This window comes from Drosophila suzukii, chromosome 2R, assembly GCF_043229965.1.
Source record: "Drosophila suzukii chromosome 2R, CBGP_Dsuzu_IsoJpt1.0, whole genome shotgun sequence".
NCBI classification, from domain to species: domain Eukaryota; kingdom Metazoa; phylum Arthropoda; class Insecta; order Diptera; family Drosophilidae; genus Drosophila; species Drosophila suzukii.
The window spans coordinates 22,676,489-22,695,443 of record NC_092081.1 but is presented as its reverse complement, the minus strand read 5'-3'; the positions used below and the strand labels follow the sequence as shown (position 1 = coordinate 22,695,443).

The 18,955-nt window shown below is 36.9% G+C and overlaps 2 protein-coding genes across 2 annotated transcripts; both read right to left on the bottom strand.

The window, feature by feature from the left end:
* Nucleotides 1–272: 272 nt before the first annotated feature.
* On the bottom strand, nt 273–842 carry Grx1t (Glutaredoxin 1, testis-specific). Its single transcript, XM_017072762.4, has one exon. It carries the CDS (start codon nt 703–705, stop codon nt 355–357), a length of 351 nt encoding a protein of 116 aa, XP_016928251.2. The 5' UTR covers nt 706–842; the 3' UTR covers nt 273–354.
* A 12,573-nt stretch (nt 843–13,415) lies between these two features.
* Nucleotides 13,416–14,256, bottom strand: LOC139352489 (lipopolysaccharide-induced tumor necrosis factor-alpha factor homolog). Its single transcript, XM_070994719.1, has 3 exons — nt 14,175–14,256; nt 13,641–13,880; nt 13,416–13,582 (listed from the first exon to the last, which is right to left on the bottom strand). The coding sequence occupies exons 1-3, from the start codon at nt 14,186–14,188 to the stop codon at nt 13,480–13,482; spliced, it is 357 nt and encodes a 118-aa protein (XP_070850820.1). The 5' UTR covers nt 14,189–14,256; the 3' UTR covers nt 13,416–13,479.
* Between the last annotated feature and the right edge of the window lie 4,699 nt (nt 14,257–18,955).

Sequence of the window (18,955 nt, the reverse complement as noted above, 5' to 3'; positions counted from 1 at the left end):
AAAAAAATTTAGTGAATCCAAATATTTCATTTTCAATTTGAATATTATCATTCTTTATTGCTTTTATAGTTTAAGAAGTTTAAAGTCCATTATATATATAATAAGTAAAACTTATATATATTTTAAATTTTGATCTAATATTTTTATATTTTTAACTACTTAATTATTGTAGTTCAACTTATTTATACTTTATAATTCATCTGTTAATATGATTTTTCGATTCGTAATAATAGATTTTTCAACAGTTTCCCCATCCTTATTAAAAAACACCATTTAAAACGCCAACTGAAATTGTTTTATTGTGCCGGAAGAACAAGATTGATATGGAAGATCCTGTGCAGGATGCCCCATTTCTCACTGGAAGTACTTCTGCAGGATGCCCTGCTCATAGAGGCGCTTCACATCGGTGCCGCCGCCCACGAACTTGCCGTCGATGAAGCACCGCGGAACGGTCCTCGAGCCCGTCATCTCGCCCAGAACCGCCTGGATCTCGTTGCCGTCGTCCCGCTGGTCCAGCTCCACGACCGTGGCCTTGACGTTGATCTTCCGGAACTGCTCCTTGGCCATGCTGCAGTAGGGACAGTAGGTCTTGCTGAAGATCACCACCTTGTTGCCGTTGATGGTGTCCCGGACGAACTGCGCATGCGTGCTGTCCATGCTCACGAGGGGGGTGGGGCGCTGCAGGGTGGAGACCACTGTACCCATGGATCGACGGAAGGGCTGGACTGTCCGGATCCGGAAAAGTTCGGAAACAGGGGAAACGAGGCTTTGAGGTGCTTGAATTTTGACCTACGGCGTTTGACTGATTTCTGGGACTGGGATTGCTTCGTTTGCTTTCGGAAAGGAATCGATATTTATAATGTTTGTCAAAAATTTCAAGGCGTTATTGATAGTTCTTCTTCTTCTTTTCAGAAAATATTTAAAACGGATTTAAGGTCTAGAATGATTGCTAGCAAACTTTACACGCTAAAACTATTCTATTCCTATGTTTCGAATATACTGTTTTTTGCTGTTTATTCCAATTTTGTATCTCTCTTGTATCTCTGTATACTTCTTTATAAAAAATCTTAAGCAACATCATAATTAAGAATCGTTAAGAAGCTTTTAGCTTCTATAAATTCTTTATATAACATTTTAAACCGTTTGAAATACTCTTAATCTGTTTATTTAATTTTCCCTTTCCACTTTGATCCTCTTACCCAAAAGAGAACATCATTACTTAGCATTTCCAGGCAGCTTTCAACTTTCCCTTTTCCGAAAATCGATTAAGAAACCATTAAACTTTAAGGCAAAGCCGCAGAACAACAAGCCAACTATTTGCCAGCTGTAACTGCGGTCTGGTCCGTCATAAGATCTCCCTTCCAGCCTCCTAGGCTTATGACACTTTCACGCATCCTGGGCCCAAAAGCCAGCCGCAGCAACCGATGGCCCAGGAAACCGCAGTGGGACCCCAAAGGGAACCCTTTTTGCAATTGAGAATCGGGCGAGGCTGAGGGCGAGACTCACTAATGAACTGAGGCGTTTATTTATGCAAAAGTTGAGACCTCAACTAATGGGTCGAGGACATCAAAGACGGGACTATAGTGCCCCGTTATCCTCCTACTTGGAAAATCCACCGTCTGGCCGGAGTTTAAATATTAAATAACCCAAAGAGGAAAGTCAGTTCGGTTGAAGGATGGTTGGAGCAGGGGCTAGGTGGCACTACTAACTCTGCAGACATGTGGATGCCGAGAAATCCTTTTCATTAACGCGGCGCTTGTTGCTGACTTCCTGCCAGGACCTCTCCTCCATGTGTGTGCACAGATATACCAGTGTGTCCGTGCCGTGTCCTGGTCGTAAGTTTCCGTGTAACAATGTAATTTATTGTGCGCACCTTTGTTTTCAGTCAACACACACTCAACGGCTTCGCCCGGGTAATAAAACAATTTCTCCCCATGTCCCAAGTATGCACAGAAAGAACTAGCAGAACATCATATTTTTAATGCAATTCAACAATTTCACATAGTCTAAAAATATATGATTTCCTCTTCTTTTATCGAATTATGAATCGTTAAAATGTTGTTTCTAATGAACTATTTTACATACTTTAGGAATAGTAACATAAAACTGTTTGTATATTTTTTAAAGTTTTAAATTGTTAAAATGTCAAAAACGTTATAAAAATATAAAAGACAAATTTAGAATTTTTTCAAATATTTTATATTCTATTCCAATCAGTTTTGAAATGTTAAAAAAATATTAATAGGTAAATAGATCTTTAACATTTCAAATTGGTAAAGTATTATCAAAGTTTATTTTTAAATAATATTTTGAAATATTTAATATATGTTTATTAAACATTCTTAATATCGCTTAAACTTTATAGATTAAGAATTAATTTTCTTAAGTAAGAAAACCGATGATTTTGCACTGTGTGTGCAACATTGTTGTCGCCAGGACATCGCCCACACACACTGTATAGCCAAAGGCACTCCTAAGTGGATTATCCTTCCTTCAGTTACTTCAAAAAGTTGCCCCCCTCAGCTGTCCAAAAAGCCAACTCATTATTGTTGTCTTGTCTTGTTCAATGGCCATCTGCTAACAATTTACACATATGTAAAGCGCCAGTCCTTCGTCCTTAATCATCCTTTCTTCCCGACAGGCAACAAATTTATCGCATGCAATAATAAATCGCCTCTCCTCGCGCCTGCGCTCTACGTAAATCTCTCATGAAGATTTCCTATGAGTGTGCACTAGACCATCGTAATTGTTTTGGGAAATTTACTTAACAATCATTTTAAATTGTTCGCGGTTTTTCCCAAGGATTAGTACTTAATTTGATTAGGCCATTCAAGTTGGCAGCAAGTTCTCGTTGCTGGTGACGCCTTTTTATTGCTTTGGCTGGAATTTCTCGGTTCGTTTGAGGCGACCATTAAAAATGTCATTTTTGGGGGTTTCAAGGAATGTGGTTTTTACAGTGGGTGAGTTGTAGTTTTAGATGAAGGACTACTACTCAGGACTTTTATCCTAACACTTTATTTAAAGACGTTTTTAATAATCATTGCACTGTTTTGATGTTCTCTAAAATAAAAACAAAATATTTTTAGAAAAAGTTTTAAATGCCTGATCTAGGATTTCGAGGATTTCTAGGATTTAAGCCTTAATTTCGTTAATGGCCACTTTATATCCTGGTATATAAATTCCAATACATCTCAATATACAACAACACAATTAAATACTTTTCAAGACTGATGACCTCTTAAGGTGATAACTACTTCATCCTTTTCGCAATAGAAATTCCCATCTGGCAATTAATCCACTACTTAATTCCCAGCAATACACTATCTCCACACTTGACACAGATCGATAGCCATTGCCCGTTAAGTGGAGATGGAGTTAAAGGCCCATCCACCTGAACTGAACTATGGGAATCACCCAGAATCGCCTGTCGAACAATGCCTTTGTCGTCGTCTTCGAACTCCCTGCTAATTGCCAGCAATTTGTCTACGCAATTGCGTAATCCCATTGGCCCATTCCCCTGCTGACAAATTAATTTCCAATCATTAACTCAGCTATGCAATGGCAACAGATACTACACAGCACGGTATTCAAAGGGTTTACGAGTTGGGTGTTGGTGATGGCGATGGCGATGGGGAGCCCCTCAATTGATCACAATTTAAATGTCGGTCATTTATAGCGGATGGAGGGTGAGGAACGAAGGAACTCGCCTGCCTCGGCTAATTGGGTTAGGCAGCAAATGGGCCAGAAGTCGCTGGTAGAGCGTACTTTGAACTGTGTGCACAGGGAAAAATATTATACCAAATATCTAACAAAATTGTATATAATATTTTGTTGTTAAACTTTTGATTGTGAAATTGTTGATAATATTTTTCAGGTTTCTATATTTTTCTTTTGTGCCAAACTAACATATATTTAATATTTTCTAATATCGACCAGATAAAAATAAAAAAAGAATTATTATTCTCTGTGCACTGAAGAAAGCGCTGCCAATCTTAAGCACAATTTAGACCTAATTGATTAGCTTAATTTACATTTAATGTTCATAATTTTTAACCACCCTGCTACTTTCTTCATCCGCAGCCATTTCCAGCAGTCTGCTGCCATTCCTAAAAGTTTGTTATAAATTTCTTCATTAAATATTTTCATTCATGTGCCACGCGTATTTCGCTTTCGAAAGGGTTTTCCACCCTCCCAAGCAAAATTAAATGAACTGCGTGGGCTGTAATTATTCATGTGGGGATTTCCCCTTTCGAGCTCTGCCAGTAAAATGCTCTCCGGATGAACTTAGAGGCTGGGTTTAGGCTAGCCCCAAAGACCTGAGTGCCTTTGCATATTCATAGTTCTTGAGACCGGGTAAGTAGCTCAGGTAACGCATATGAACTGTGGTTAATAACTAATGGGGAATTTGAGAACGAATGTTAAATATTGGAGGTAGGAGTATCTTTATAAATTAATAAATTATTTAACTAACCTATAAGTTAACTAGGTAAGATACACATATTCTAAAATGTATTGTAATTGATTTTTGAATATATTGACAATGTTTCTTAAAGCACAACCTTTAAATTGTGAATCTTGCAAATACATACCACAATTTTACGTTTAAGCCTAAGAGGAACTTATACAATTTTGTTAAATTTCCTTTATTTAGTTGCACAAATATTAAAGTGAATATTTCCAGTACGCACTTCAAAAAAATGTCCAAAGTAAAAACGAAACTCTGTTGATAATCCCCAACAGCAATTAGTTTATTTTTCCATCCAGCCTGGATTACCATATCCCCGCATCCCACATTTCAGCCAAACAGAAACATTTTCTCCATTCACCCAATGCCCAAGCAATTTAAACTTTTTTCCGCTGGCGCCTTAAAATAAAACTCACCTTAATCTCTGGCAGAAATGGCAGAGACCAGCTTGCATTTGAGCCCACAGTTCTCCAGTTTTCCCCAGTTGTCTCGGCTCAACTCATCAACCCAATGCACATCCGTCCAATTAATCCAGTGCGTATCAGCCAAGAAATGCTGAAGTCAAAAGGGGAAAAGGAGGAAAATGCAAAAGGAAAAACTACGCACACCTGCGCGCCTACCGTTTTAGCAATTTTCCGCACAAATTCCAAAGACAGCAGGCCGTCTCTTTCCCCCGCCCTGTTGCCATCTCTTTCCTGGGGACCAAGGCAAACGCATGATCAAATGTCACAATCAATTTCAATTTGGCGCTCGAATTGAGCTTCGTTAGCGGCAAAAGCTGCAAAAAAGACAAGACGGCAATCTGAACAATCTGAAAGCAAAGAGTGAAGTGCCTTGGATGCCACGAAGAAGATGCAACAGCCAAAGCCACTTTTTCTAATCAACCGCCTGTAATTTAACTAATTTGTGCAGCTCGTTGCAATTGTCTCACGTTGCAAGCTGCAAACTGAAAACTGCAACTGCAACTGCAGCCAGGTTCCTTGACAACCTGGCTAACCAAATATAAATTGCAAATTGCTCGCTGAATACCTTAGCTTGGTAAAAAGACGGGCTAAAAAAGTGGGTAGATTGAATGACTAACTGAAAAGGTGGAGTAGGATTGCCTGTCTTTCACATGGAATCAGGTTTTTCAAAGAGAAATTGAAGTAAAATATTTAACTAGGATGATTCCCATATGAAATATACCGCATCATAAACATAATTCCACATTTTAAATACGCTAAATTATATTACCAATTTTCATGAACAGAAATCCAAAAATTCATAATTTGCTTAGATAAAAATATATAATAATATGTTTTCCCGTTACAGTGGATCAAAATAAACTCCTCCAGGGTCCTTGCAAACCAACACCTAACCGCAATTATGCGCTCGCAGTGCATTAAACCAAATATCAGGAGCCAAAAAGTATAATAAGAAAACCTCTAAAACTTCCAACGCACTTTTTGGTTGGGTTCCCTGGCTCTTTTGTTCTTCAGCCACAGTTGCAAAAGAGTCTTTTGTCCTTTGTTTACCAATGTCTAGACGCCGATGGTGACTTGGCTCAAAAGCTGCATCCACGGTGCGTGGGTTGTCCTTTAAAGGCATTGTGTAAGTTTTAATGCAAAAATGGTGTGGTTGATAATATAGAATGCAAACTGGCAGGGGCCAAATTGCGTTTTCGAAAGTGTTTCATAACAACAGCGAAAAGTTAAGGGAACAATGAGACCTTTACACAAGGAACCGGAAAAGAAAAGTGTTGCGATATGGAAGCAAAATCAAAGTTTTTAATGAGCTTCAGTTCAAGTATGAAGTTAGGTTTTTAATGCAATCGAAAACTGTTCAGTTTGAATACTGTAAGGGATAATCTTTAAGGCACATGGCTGAACTAAAAGTTTATTCTTCTCCAGAAAAGATATTAAAGATTTTAATTACGCGCAGTAAAGAGAATAGAACGTGCTGCAACGGTCAACGATTTGTGGGAAAAGAGCGGCAAATTAAAAACTTTGCGTAAAATCCATTTTAACTTTTCAACAACTCATCGCGCAGCTTTCGAGCCAGCTGGCCCGCAGAAAAAATCGCAATCTGAGCCTGACAGCCAGCGTTTAATAAAGGCAATTCGAGTTGGAGGCGGAGCCATCGCAATCGTAGTTATTACTGCTCCTGTGTGATGAACGCGATGAGGCTGTCGACGGCCAGTTAACCAAAGTCACTCAAGATGGTGTATATGTTTTAGATAGATCTTCACTTAGACAAATCGGGGTCGGAAACAAAACGGATATCAAATGTTCTCATTTTGAGAATTCGTGCTCTCACTTATTCAAGAAGAAACGTTCTTGATATCAAGACGAAAGTACTCAAGATGGTGTATATGTTTTAGATAGATCTTCCCTTAGACGAATTGGGGTCGGAAACAAAACGGATATCAAATGTTCTCATTTTGAGAGTTCGTGCTCTCACTTATTCAAGAATAATCGTTTTTGATATTAAGACGAAAGTACTCCCTAGTTTAAATAGAGATACATTTTCTACAAGTCTTAAGATGGTGTATATGTTTTAGATAAATCTTCACTTAGACGAATTGGGGTCGGGAACAAAACTGATATCAAATGTTCTCATTTTGAAAATTCGTGCTCTCACTTATTCAAGAATAATCGTTTTTGATATTAAGACGAAAGTACTCCCTAGTTAAAATATAGATACATTTTCTTCAAGTCTTAACTTAAAGAGGGTTTAAAGGGGTTTTCTACTTTTGAATCAGTTGATTATATTTTTGGGGGGCTGTAATAGTTAGGACACCATTTAACCTATACTTACTTTTTATCCCTTACCTTCTTTCTCACCTATCATTGCACAATTTTTGAGCTCTCTCCAAATATTAAAAATCCACATTAAATTATGCAAAATTTAAGAAATCTTTATGCACAATTTGGTATCCAATAGCTTTGTTTTGTATGACTTAAGGCTCCAACACTTGATGTTTTTAGTTAACGCTTGCATCCCAGACCCACTTCCATATTCTTCTTCCAGCAAGTGGGATGGCAGTAAAGAAATGCGGAGGCCGCTGGCACTCGCCTGCAACTCCATCTAAATGTTCATTTGTTATGCTGTCGTCGGTCGCGATCATCATCGCCGCTATATTCGCAATCACCATCATCATCCTCGTCCTCAACTGGCGGGCAGCCAACAAGTGTCTTCAAACACACTTCTGCACCCCACTCCACTCCACTTCGCCCTGCCAACTGCAAAAGAGGCGCCTCCAGCGATGTCTTCAAGTAGCCTGTAGGCAAGCGATGAGAACTTGGCTTTTTTCTAGCCTTTAAACAATTAAAAAATGTGCTTTAAACGCGAAAAATATTATAATCTAAGTTTATATTTGGAATAACAGATTTAGATTATAGATTTTTATCCTTAAATCAGGGAACCCTCAATATTACAGACTAGTAAAAAAGATCCGTTAAACATAATATTGATATATTTTTTATAATAAAAATGAAAATTCTATAATACAAAAAAAATTATCATTTAAGATATATTGGTAATTAAACACAAAAATAAACTCAGGTTGTGGACAAAGTTCTTTGAAAATGTCTTAACAAATCTCATCAACTCAGAACATCTCTCCAAATATATTCCTTAAATATATTCAATCAATTTTAATATAACCAGTATTTAAAATATTTTTTTTAATATTTCGAATTTGTTTAAAATGTTTTTTTACGAGCTGAAATCGGAGCAGACTCGATACATGCAAATTTCCAGTGGCCGCAGTGTTGTGATTTTATTCTCATTTTGATTATTTTGTTCGCTCCACTTACAGATGGCCTGGAGACTTTTCCTCGTGGCGTGGGTATATGTATATTAATTCCCGAAGACTGGCTTGAGTTGGCTGGCCAGCTGTGAAGTGCAGTTGAAATTGCCACGGCGTGGGCTTTTCCAGCTTTTCCCAGTTGTTAGAGAAGTGCGTGACATGTGTTTCAGAGTGCCAGAACGGTAGTTAACTTATGGAAATGCAGCGAGCTACTCGACATCAAACTTTGTTTGATTGACTAGGCGATGGACATCGTGAAAGCGGCCAAGTCACGTCCACACCGATGGAATATAGTTGTCCAATGGGATCCCATGGAATTCAATTTGAAGTTGATATCACAACTGAACAGAGATGAAAGAAATTTATACGATCTTTATTGGTTTTTCCTTACTTATTTATAGACTTGGGATAAATCAAAAAGAAGCGATTAAAAGGGTTTATAAATTAAACATTTTACAAAGTACTATAATTATTTATAATTTTTCTCAAGATAAATATATGAATATCAATAATAAGAAGACTATCAATGTTATTATAGATATTTAATTTCAAGTTTTTATGCTCTCAACATAGGAACACTCATCTTTATATATAATTTTTTATGGTCCTTTCAAAACCTTTAAAGTACGTAAATATATTTTAGATATCTTGGCCAATCAATATTAATATTCTGATAATAAAAACACAAAACGTATTAAAAAGCAATTTACTAACTAATAATTTTCCTGACATGTGACTAATTTCCCGGTTACAAATGCATTCCACAAACAATGTTTGTCCATTCCACCGGATGCAATTTGTTGGCCATACTAAACGATTCATGAGATACCCTCCATACAATCCATGGGATTGCCCAATAAACGGCTCAAGATTTATGCATGCCGGCGTTTTATTGGCCCAAATCCAGTTCACTTCTTCCATATCCTCTGGCCAAATTGTAATATTTACGAGTATCGATACACAATTCAAATTGCAATTGCGAACAGCAAAGAATCCAGTTCTCCGAAATGTGTGCCACCAGGAGATACATGGTATGGATTTCCTAGTTAGCCAAAGGTACTTCAACATTTTCACACTTAATTCGACTGATTCAGGGCAGTCGTTACACAAATCTTTTGTGGTAACTGATATTAATCTGTTAAAAATATATATAAACGTTAACATAATACATTTTTCGGCTTGCGTGGGATTTGCTGAAGAGGGTTTGTGCTGTTTTTTCTGTAAAATATAGTATTGAATGGTGATAAATAATTTCTAAACAAAATATATTTCTTTCCAAGGAGTAGTTTTTAAGTTTTGAACTCCCAAAAAGTTAATGAAGTGGACGTTTTGTTTGAGATTATAATGTGAAAAATCAAAAGAAGTACATGTATGGAGTCATTAAACTCTCCTGATTTCAGTCTCCCTTAAATCTCTTAGTTTCACTGAGGAGGCCTTTGAAGTGTGTCAATGCATTGCTCGCCACATGTGGAACATTTCGCACGACACCAGTTCGCATTTCACCCCTTTTTCTCCCCTTTTCCCGCCCATTTTCCCCTTTTTGGCCAACACTTTTGGCAAGTGTCTGCGCCTGCTTAGGCCGTGATAATTTATGTGGCTGCCGCATCTCCGTCGTCGGATTTCGCGGCTTTGATCAGTGCCGACAACAATGCACCCAGCCTTTTGCCCCCTGGAATTTTCCCTCCCGACTTGAAAGCGAAAGTGACATTTTACTAATTTAGCATTTTGAATGCGCCTCGTGTCTTGCGGTCGCGCCAAAAGATTTATTCGCTGCACTGCAAGTGCAACAGTCCCGCCTCGGCGGCTTTTAATTAAAGCGGATTTTTTATTCTCTGGCCACTGGCCAAAATGGTAATTCATCAATATCATCATCATGGTTATGGATGCTGGGCATGCTTGCACCAGGATTGATTGATTGATTGATGTCTAGAAGTTGCTGCTGAACTGCCAACAAGTTCAAGGATAAATAGTTCTAGCCGCAGTTTAACAAGATAAATTTTACAATATACTTTACAGAATTATATAGTATTTATATATTTTATATCTAGTTACTTTGTTATTATTAGTTTATAACATCTTATACCTAATGATTTTTATGTATAATAATTCTTTATATTAATTTTTTGTTTAAACATGGAATTTATTGTTTTAGTATTAATTAAACATTTTAGGATAGACAGGTACCTTTATTTGATGTTATTCTTTTTTATATGTTTTGTAATATTTTACAAATCTTTAAATCTTATTTATATATAAAGAAAACAGAAATGCAAAATTTGTTTACCTGTTAAAGTTGTTAGTTACTTTTAAACAGATTTTCATTTTCAGTCAATTCCTTGCCAGCAATTATTTGATATCCCAAAAAATACACCCTCAAAGGTTTATAAAGACTAGAAAAAACTTAAAACTAATACCCAATCTCCCGCAGGGCACATCTATTTTTAGAGAAATAATTAAAGCATAATAAAAACTATAAACCAATTAGTATTGAACCGTTCAAATTGCATTTACCGGGCTTGTGGTGGTTTTTCGGATTTATCCGTTTATCGCGTTCAAACCAATCCGCACTGCTTTTTTGTGCCTATCAAATTGCAGTGGAAAAGCGATTTAACAAGGCCAAAAACTACAGCAACAAAGGCAAACATTGCTGAATTATTCAGAGGCAAACAAAAGGCATTCAATTAAAATTTGCACAGTTTGCTGGGCATGGCAAAACATTTAATACAATTTACGCAAATTAATTTCGATGCAAAAATGCGGAAATGCAAAACTGCGAAAAACATCCAAATCTGCGAGAATGTCGGGGAATTTCTGCTATTTGAAACGCAGCTGGGGGCAAAAAGCGCTGACAAAAATCGCATTCATCGATCGATGGAATATTTCGAGTGCAACAAAAATGCAATATTAATGGCCTATATAAATGGCAGATATACTATATCCCAAACACACACACACAATAATAATAGCCCTCGAAACAGCAGTTAAACGCAAATATTTTGCGTAAAAACAATTTGCGAAAATTGCAAAAACCGATGGGCAGAGGGAAGATAGACAATGCAATACCAATTTGTCGTATTGTTTGCCAATGGCCAAAAAACAATGGCTTAGGTATCGAAAGATATGGCAATGAATGATGTGTAGGGTCATCCATTTTGCAGGCAAAAGCTTCTGTTCTGTTTGGTTTGCTCTGTAAAATTGGGTCAGCCGATAAAAACAATAAATAGTCGTCCAGAATTTATGGCATTTTAAGGTGTTTGCACAAGAACCATTCACCAAATTGATTGCTCTCCATTCAACTGGCAATTAAAATGGTATGAATTAAAAATACAAAATAAAAGTAGTTTCCACTTTTTTGGGAACCTGGCTTGAGGGTGTTAAAAGTGGAAAATGGTATTAGATATTTATGTTGTGTACTTTTCATTACGGTTTAATATTTTTGTCTTTACTTCACTTACAAGAAAGCCACGTCGAAATTGGGTGTATGTATGATCACATGATGTATGATATTCACTTCAATAAAATAGATTATTATAAAATGTTAAGAAGGAATCTGCAAATTTGAAATATTTAAAATGCCCTCTCAAAGTTTTATTAAAACCTATTTTTTTCATTATATTAAGTTTAAATCATTTACTGTTGATTACTAAAATGTTTTCTAGGCAGCTTTTGGGCTTAAGATGTTTTTTTTACCTTTAATAAAAATTAAATAAAACTCAAATATGACTTAAAACTTAAAAATAAAATTATCTTATATCGACAAGAGTATTCTGTGATAAGGAGCTTAACATTTTAAGCTACCTCTATCTTAGCTTAAATTTTAAATAAATAATTCCACTCCACTGAAACTATAATAAACCAAAATGAGCCTTAAATATTTACATTTACACTTTCCCCAGACTCGTCCCAGTCTCATAAAGTGCTTCCACATTGCAAAAGGGCTTTACAAATATTTTCATATGCAGCCTTTGGCTCCTGGCGCAAACATTCAAAGTGTGAAACCCTTTGAGACGCACTAGACATACCAGAAAATGAATAAAAACAGGGAAACCCCTAAGAAAAAGAGAACATTTTCCGGGGAAAAAAGGGAAAAAACAAAAAGTGCTGGAAAATTATTTTACGGCAAGTGTATGCGTTGTGAAATAATTATGAGCTAAGGGTCTGGTTATATACGAAAAGTGTGGGAAGTTTGGGGTTCCTATCCGCTTGAATTAAAATGAATTTAAGTGGTTTGCTTTTGGCCAAAGTTGCTCCCATATGCAGACAGAGCAAAGAGCAGGGATATCGTGCATAATGCTTAGTGGCTGGGCGAAAAGACAGCTCAAATTCATATTTAGCTGCGAAATGTCTGCAAAGTTACTATGACGAGTTATTAATTACGCGTAAAGAAAGGGATTAAATGGGGTTAAAGTAAAAGCTAATTAAATGATACAGGAGGAAGGGTTACTAAATAAGTAAACAAAATAATATGTATCATAAGACCAGGCTTTCATAGATACCAATTTCTAAAAGTATTTAAAGTTCAAAGTATTTTTTAATCGTAAAAATATTTTAAATTTTAATTATACAAAGATCTAAAAACAAGTGTGTTTTTTTTCTTTATCTTGGATAAGCCCCAATTCAACTCATACCCTGAGTTTGATAAAACTCTCGTTTGCATACAAATAAATGTTTGGACTTTGGGGACCCGATAATGGCATATACATATATGATATTTTAAAAGCGCAGATTAGAGGAATACTTAAAATACATTAGACATGAATAACATATTTTATCAATGCAAGCATGTTAGAAAATAAGTTTTTGAAAATCTTGCCTTCAAAAAATGGGGTAGCAATAAAGAAGATAATTCTGCAAATTATTGAAATGTTATTATTATTGGGAGCTCCATGTGCGATACTCAAAGGGGGGTCAGTTTCGCCCCACGCTCTGCCCTATTAATTTTTAATTCATTTTAGCCTCATACCTATTTATAGTTTGCAGGATATATACATATTATAAGTACATATCTGTTTAAAAAATGAATAACATCTATGATGCCACTAAAATCTCTTCCAACCAAATTCGGTTGGAAATTTTACTTACCTTGATATAAATTCCTAAGAAGTTCCTTCTACACAAAAGATATCTCTGTTTTTTCTTGAATATTTTATTTGGAACGATACAAGAGCACAAGTTGGTGGTATTTTCTTTATCTGGAACAACAACGACTTCCGATGGGTGTTTCCTATCGCTCGTAGGTGGCAACTAAGACCTTGCAGGCTGGACAGTAATGCTCAGCATTACGGGCGCATGGGGTACAGTAGACACAAGCAGCACAGGGCCACAAACTGTACGATTTAAGGAGTAGTTAACACTATAAAGTACATTTTGAATGTCATAGCTTACAAGGTGAAGCACAGCAACAGAGCAATTAAGTGGGATCTGGTGGTGGCCTGGTGGGTTACACGGGTTCTCACTTGCTGGTTGCAGTTGGGACAGACCACTGTACAGGATTTTGGTCCAACGACGGGGATGTATTTAAGGGTGGGGGGGGCAGCGGGGGCGGGGGCAGCGGGGGCGGGGGCTGCGATGGGGAGGTAGGGAAGGAAGGGAGCAGCGGGGGTGCTGTTGTTATTGTTGATATTCCTGCAAAACCCAGAAAGCTGTCATTAAAACTATACATATAAATTCTGAGATCTAACTGATGGTGATTACTCTAAAGATCACTGATCATCTTGAATTTCTAAAAAATGTATAATCACTAGATTTTTTAAATGAAAAAAAAGTATTATTATTGTTCTTAGAGAGTAGGTTGTTTTCTAGTTTATCGAAAAAAATGGATTTGCATTCAAAACATTTCAGCTTTTGAGCCAAGATTTTTTTAAATGCTATTAAATGCTTTTACTTTTCTTTACGATTAACGGGTATAATTATTCTTACACAACAGTGGCCATGTCGTCGACAAAATATGTATATGCCGAATTTTGAGAAGATCCGAAAACTTATTGTGCACCGCTCGAAGTTTGAATGTGTTCTGAGGCCAGAATTTGTCGCCTGCTATCAAAACATTTCTTTTACTCACACAACCGATAACGATCTACAGTAGAACTTCCAAAACTCGAAGCTTGCCCCATAAGCCAAGTAAAATGTCAGAATCGTAAAGGCTTCGATCTAGGGAAATATTTTATTAGACCTTTGTTTATTAATTATACAATGAATGTTGGGAATCTTACTTTTATGATTTTATGCGTTTGAAAATGATTATATATCTCATATAGAGGAAGACTTAAAACGGCACTGATATAAAGTAAATATTAATTGACATTACAGTCTTAAATCGTACCTTTTACAAGAGCTCGTACAAATTAATTTTAAAAATTAAATTAAATGCAAGTTATTAAATTCGAGCTATAGAAGTTCTACTGTATCTATGCTTTTTAAATCCTTGCTCGAGGGGCTCATAATTCCCATGACTAATGGCTCATACTCTGAGCTCAGCACCCTTTTAAATAAATCTTTTATTTGAATATATATTTAAATGTTTTTTCATAATGATCAACAAAAATTGAATAAAATGTGCAAGTTTCTCAATAACAACTTGAAAAAGTTGGATTTTTGAAGTTCTTTACTAAAGAATTCGCGGAGAGGTAGGTCGTCTTTCTTGAACAATATTCCAATATTTACCTTTCCATCGCAAAAGGTTTATATGCATTACTTTTATAGAGCTTTACTTAATTAATAACTTTTTCCATAACTCTTTGAAGAGGATTTTCAGCTGCATTCTATCGAGGAAGCAGAAATCAAATATTAATTTTAGTAGATGGATAGATAAGACCTGCCCCCTGATAGAGCCATCAACACGCAATGGTCGAGCTCTGCGGTTTAATTAAACTCACGATCATGAGCCACTTGCCGCGCAATTAAAACTTAAGTCAAGGCTGGAAAAATCAAGCAACTTGGCTCACTCTAGGAAAATATAAAAAAAAAGAGGCGTTGCTGTTTGAATGGCCGAATAAAGTGGAAGGGGAGATTTGCTATCTGGCTAGGCCACGCCCCCTGGAAAGTGAGGGGCGTGAGTGGCAATTTTTCGCGCTGAGTGCAAATTGCGATTTCGAGGATCGGATCGCCTAGCTTTTCCCCAGTGCAAATAAGCAATTAGTTGGCTTAGTAACTCAATGGCCTTGCAACCGGTTTGCATTTCCTAATAGAATTTTTCTTGCCCACAGAGGCGGGGGGATGTTAAAGTGGAAGGGGGCCGGGTAGCCTGTGCCACAAGTTAACTTTTGCCTTTTCGCTAAACAGTCCGCGTAAAAGTTTGCTGGCAACAAAGTTGGCCGGGGCACAAAGTAAATGAAGCCGCCGCAGCAGCCTCAATTTAAAATTAAGCTCATGAAAAGTAGTTAACCTCCAACCAGCCACCCACTTGCTACCCCACTGCCAAAAGCCGTTAACTACAGCACAAAGTCAACATGGGTGGGGATAGTGTAGTGGCAGAAGGGGGCTTCCCTCTTGTTGGCATTAAAGTAAGCATGAAATTAAAGCTAAACCAAAGGGACGACCTCCACCCTGATGGATGCGTGGCTTTTATAAGCTTGTGGTTCTGGAGGAGGGGGTGGTAATCAGGGGAAAAGGGGGCCAAAAGGGGGGCACAAACAGGGCACTGTTGCCTGCATTGTTGCAGCATCAAATTAGCAGCCTTGTTGTATAAAAACTAGCGCGAAATTCACATTTTTCGCCCATTGTTGGTGGTGAAAAGCAGCCAAAAGGAGCTCAAATGACCTCAGACTGGTGGTGCACACAAAAAAAAATCCAGAAAAAATAATTAATTTTAAAGTCATTTCACAATATTAAAAAAATATACAAGATAAAAATGGGTAAGTTGATACTATGGAACCCTAACCTTTTGATTTGAGGCTTGTTGCTCACTTGATCCAAAATCCATTCCCAGCACAAATCATCATAGCATTCATAAAATGGTCACGAAACTTTAATATATATATGTATAGAAACCTGATAATAAATCTATGTTTAATCAAGATGAAACAATAAAGAATTTGTTTTGGTTTCATACATATCATCACAAAAGAAAGGGATTATTTTTGATGAAGACTGGAAAAGATAAGAAAAAAGCTAATCTTTATAAACTTGTCCGTTAGCCATTTTAAAAGTTATTATAATTTTTTATTTCAAGTAATATCTTTATCAAGAAATTCGTATTTTCTTGCAGTGCACCTAATGATACCCTACCAAATTCAACTTAAAGAGCAGACGCATCTTTTCTCCGAAAACAGCTGCACTTATTCGTTTCTTCCTGAATTTTCTTTACTTTTACGTTCGTTTCCATTTGCTATCCATTGTGCTCCTTTCCTGATGCCATTTGTTTTGTGAAAGAGGAGGGCAAAAATAAAATTACAACACCCAAAGGTGTAATTGAATCAAATGAGGAAAGCAAAAATTTTGAGATTACTTCAAAATGTACGCTTCAAGACGAGACTCTCATTTCGCCGAGGGCAATCAAATGCAGTTCCCTGGGAAAGATTTTTTATAGCTGGCTGGGAGCAAAAAAAAAGGGGGTTACATGGCTAATAACTGAAAATACAAATGAGGGGGAGCGATATAAATGGGGGTTTTGGGGGTTGAATTTCTGGGGAGCAGCAATCAGTGAAAGTGCCTGCCACAGGCGTCTGCCGCTTCCGGTGCGCCAAACGGAAACGGAAGTTGCACACGCCGCAAAAGCGGAAAAGCGAGAGGAACACTTTTCACGCACATATGCGCCCAATCATCATCATCATAATCATCATAATGCGGTCGAAAAACATTTAGAGATGGAATTATGACAGAGACGCAGACAAAGCCCCCAGACAGAACAAACTGCAGAGCGAAATAGAGAAAATAACCAACTAAAACACACTCCAAATGCGATTGCTAAAAGACTCCCGACCCCGAAAGTGGATTTTAGCAGCGGGAAAATCGGGAAAAGCGGGAGGAAAACCTGGCAGCCCGGGCAACATCAGTCGTCTGGTGATTTATGTGCACTGTTGAAGGCTCAAATAAGCGTTAAGTTTTCATTTCCGCTGGCGCCGCACTCAGCGGGTCCGAGTAAAATATCCAAACTGCAAAAGAAATATTGTTTTCTTTTCTTGCCAAAACAAATTAAGAGAAATGCTAAAACAAAGTACCGACTTTCTGCGGATTTCCCGGCAAGGGGTCGCGCATTAGCAGGGCCGGAAAAGAATCCCAAGGCGGGGAAAAGCGTTAAGGAAAATAAATTATGGAGACAGCGGGCCAAGGAGCAGGTGAAAGGATAGACAGCAACGGGAAGTGTTTAATAACCGTTTTGGGGCAGGGGACATTTCTACCATTACATTTAATTACATTTTCATAAATACTTAATTCAGCCATAAAATAATAAATCAGTTAAGTATTCTTAAACATAAATTGTAAGTTGTTGAATTTCAAACATAAATTCTATAAGTTCAATACTTTTGTCTTGCGTATAACATTTATTATTTATAGATAATGGGAATCCGAAATATACGCTAGATAGAGGGTTTTTATAATATTTGCAAGTATTTTAAATAACTGCTTTGATTTTTAGTTGTACATTTTTTATCATGTGCTTGCAAAGACTGAAATATACATACATAATTTAAGTCATACATTTTTTTTATGTGGTGAGTAACTTTTTTAAAGCTTACCAAAAAAACATTTTACAGATTAGTAAATATATACAAAATACAAAATAACAAAAACTGCTGCTAAAATAAAAAACAAAATTAATCTTTCATAAGAGAATTTATTTTTTAAACTATTTTAGATGCCTTTTAACATATGAACGTATTTCTATATTAAGACCTAATAATCTAAGATTTAATTAGTAATGGCAATACCCCTAAACTCTTGTTTAAAAATCGAAAGCTCATTTAATCTGCTATTGTTAATCGCACCTGGATACAGCTAGGGCCATTAATTAAATGCTAAGAATCCCTGTTAAAATATCTTTACAACTGCTAAATGGCTGGCAAACTTTTAACCATAACCCCGCATTTATCCCACTGCGTTAATCAAAGGGAATTATTTTTGCAGGAGCGAACTAAACTTGACTTGGCATTTTATTTATCGCTTAAATATTTCGCTTCCTCATTCCGCCGTTGAACAAATTGTTAAAGAACTCTCCGGCGTACAGTGCGGCGTATACGCAATTTATCAACGCACAACAACGGCAATTAATTTGTGCGTTCGCCTTACAGCGGCAACATCAACTTTTATAAATCAAACGTAACGAGCGTGTAAAACCTGACGGCCCCCCAGGTATATACCCTATATAAAGCCCACCCTCACCGCCCCTTAACGTTTTGGGGGTGGCTTTTCATTAGGTGGTGGCGTTTTTACAGACCCCTCAATAACAACTTTTCAAATAAAACTCAATGGCAAAAATATTTACAATTGACTCTGAAACATTTTTACCATTTGGCAGGCGTGACTTTACCTTTGTTTCATTGTTTTGGTTGTTCCAGTTTTTCTCCCCAGTTGCCTTTTACATTTTTTTGTTTTCTTCTCAGGCCCACACTGCGTATGAGTTATTTATTTTTGAATTATTGGCATTTGAAACTTTTGTTTCGAGGGGATGAACGTACTTCTGGGATTTCTTATCTGTACTCCATTAGTAACTGAGCCGGGAGAATACCAGTGGATGATTAATAACACGATATTTATGAGTG

Coding starts and splice junctions, on each gene's coding strand:
- LOC139352489 (XM_070994719.1), bottom strand. Junction 13,583..13,640: donor CTGTTGCTGTGCTTCACCTT/GTAAGCTATGAC, acceptor TAAATCGTACAG/TTTGTGGCCCTGTGCTGCTT.
- Grx1t (XM_017072762.4), bottom strand. CDS start 705: ATGGGTACAGTGGTCTCCACCCTGCAGCGCCCCACCCCCCTCGTGAGC.